Source organism: Octodon degus, unplaced genomic scaffold (assembly GCF_000260255.1).
Source record: "Octodon degus isolate 3935 unplaced genomic scaffold, OctDeg1.0 scaffold00247, whole genome shotgun sequence".
NCBI lineage: Eukaryota > Metazoa > Chordata > Mammalia > Rodentia > Octodontidae > Octodon > Octodon degus.
Window position 1 is genome coordinate 1,591,314 of NW_004524823.1, and position 1,603 is coordinate 1,592,916.

Consider the following 1,603-nt stretch of genomic DNA (forward strand, 5'->3'; position numbering starts at 1 on the left):
CTTTATTCTCACATTGTTTTATGAATAAAATGTCAATTTATAGTTACATCAATCCAATCAGCTACCCTTAATTTTCTCCATTGTGCTTCTTCTCTCCTAATTGTCAAAAAAAAAAAAAAAATCAAAAAGTGAGGGTTAATTTCTATGGGCTTTTCTTAATGACATCATTATAAACATGCTAAAAGAATAAAGATTGAAATGTTCTGTATTTCCAAATATTATGATTTTTAAAGAAGTAGGAAGGAGATATGAAAGGTCATAGTTGCAAGAAGTTTTATAGCATTAACAATGGCTTGTTGAGCATGGGTAAATATTAACTTAATAATCTGAATTGAGCAGAGGTACAAAAAACCAAGGTCAGTAACTTCATTTATCTATTACTTGTTTGTGTTTATACCAAACTACAATAAAGTAACATAGTCAGCCTAATTTATTTCTAAATCTTTAACAATATAGAACATCTCAATAAGTAACGATCATGATAACATTATTAATATATTCATAAAAGTTATAAGAAATGTTTTTGCAGACCTGTGTTGGAAATTGATCTGGAATGCAGTTTATTCTCTCATTAGCGAGATCGTTTACATCTGCTGGACATTTTCCTGAAGCAGAGGAAGTGGAATCTGAAAGTGAAGTAAAGGATGAGAAGTGGACTGCTAAATAAAATGTGTTATCAAATATTTCCATAGTTTTTGTAAAGTAGTAAATAGCCTAATGAAGGATAGAAATACTCAGAAAAGAGTCATTAAACATTTCAAGTATTGATTCATCATTTAATTCCCTTTATCATACAAACTCTTTCTCTTAAAAAAGCACCTGAACCAAGGTAGAGTACTTACTTCATTAACACACCCACCACACAAATTTCTAAGCACCAGAGCATGATGCCGAGAGCATTAGGTTTCCTCATGAATGAGAATACAATGGTAGAGTGGGCATGGATGCACCTTACGTTAGCATCCTCATCTTCAAGTCCCTTTCTTTTTATTCAGTAACTTAGGCACAGAAGTCCATTAATGACTAAATACATGAAGCCCTTAATTGAAAAGCCTTTTCATTGTCATAAACAGAACAGAAAGGATACAAAAAGTTGGACAAATTGTGTCTTTTGCTATAGATCTTTCTTCACAAGCTTTAGGTCTCAGAGATCAGTTTTAAACCCACCAACACAATGGAATAACTTTTTCTTAACTGCATTACAATATATAAATAAAAGTTCTTACGATTACTTACCATCAACTGCAGGTGTTCTAGTTGCTAAAACAGCAATGAGGGCAATAGCTATTATTGTAACTATGACAAAGAGGACAATCAGAAAGATTTCCAGGCTACTGAACTTCCTTGCCATCTAAAGAAAGAAAACAATTTTTTTAAATGTATGATAAACAGCTGCAGTATACCATTGTCTTTGAATGATAGATATTACTTGTTTTGCTAAGTTTGATGCAGAGTAGCAGGTTTATCACTTTAAAATCTAATCTGAGAGACACTGAAAATGTGCAAATACAAAGGAGCAAATTAATGATGCATTTTACATAGTACACTCAGATAAAAACACAGAAGAAAAATATTTCTAAGAGGATATGTCTTGCCTTCTAAT

The 1,603-nt window shown here is 31.7% G+C and overlaps 1 protein-coding gene across 1 annotated transcript in view; it reads right to left on the minus strand.

The window, feature by feature from the left end:
* Nucleotides 1-1,351, minus strand: part of Si (sucrase-isomaltase) — a 102,850-nt gene extending 101,499 nt beyond the window's left edge. The window contains exons 1-2 of the mRNA XM_023706259.1: nt 1,237-1,351; nt 532-626 (exon numbers count right to left, since the gene is read on the minus strand). Coding sequence (XP_023562027.1) covers nt 532-626; nt 1,237-1,351 — 210 coding nt within the window. The remainder of the gene's footprint in view (nt 1-531; nt 627-1,236) is intronic.
* Nucleotides 1,352-1,603: the final 252 nt, after the last annotated feature.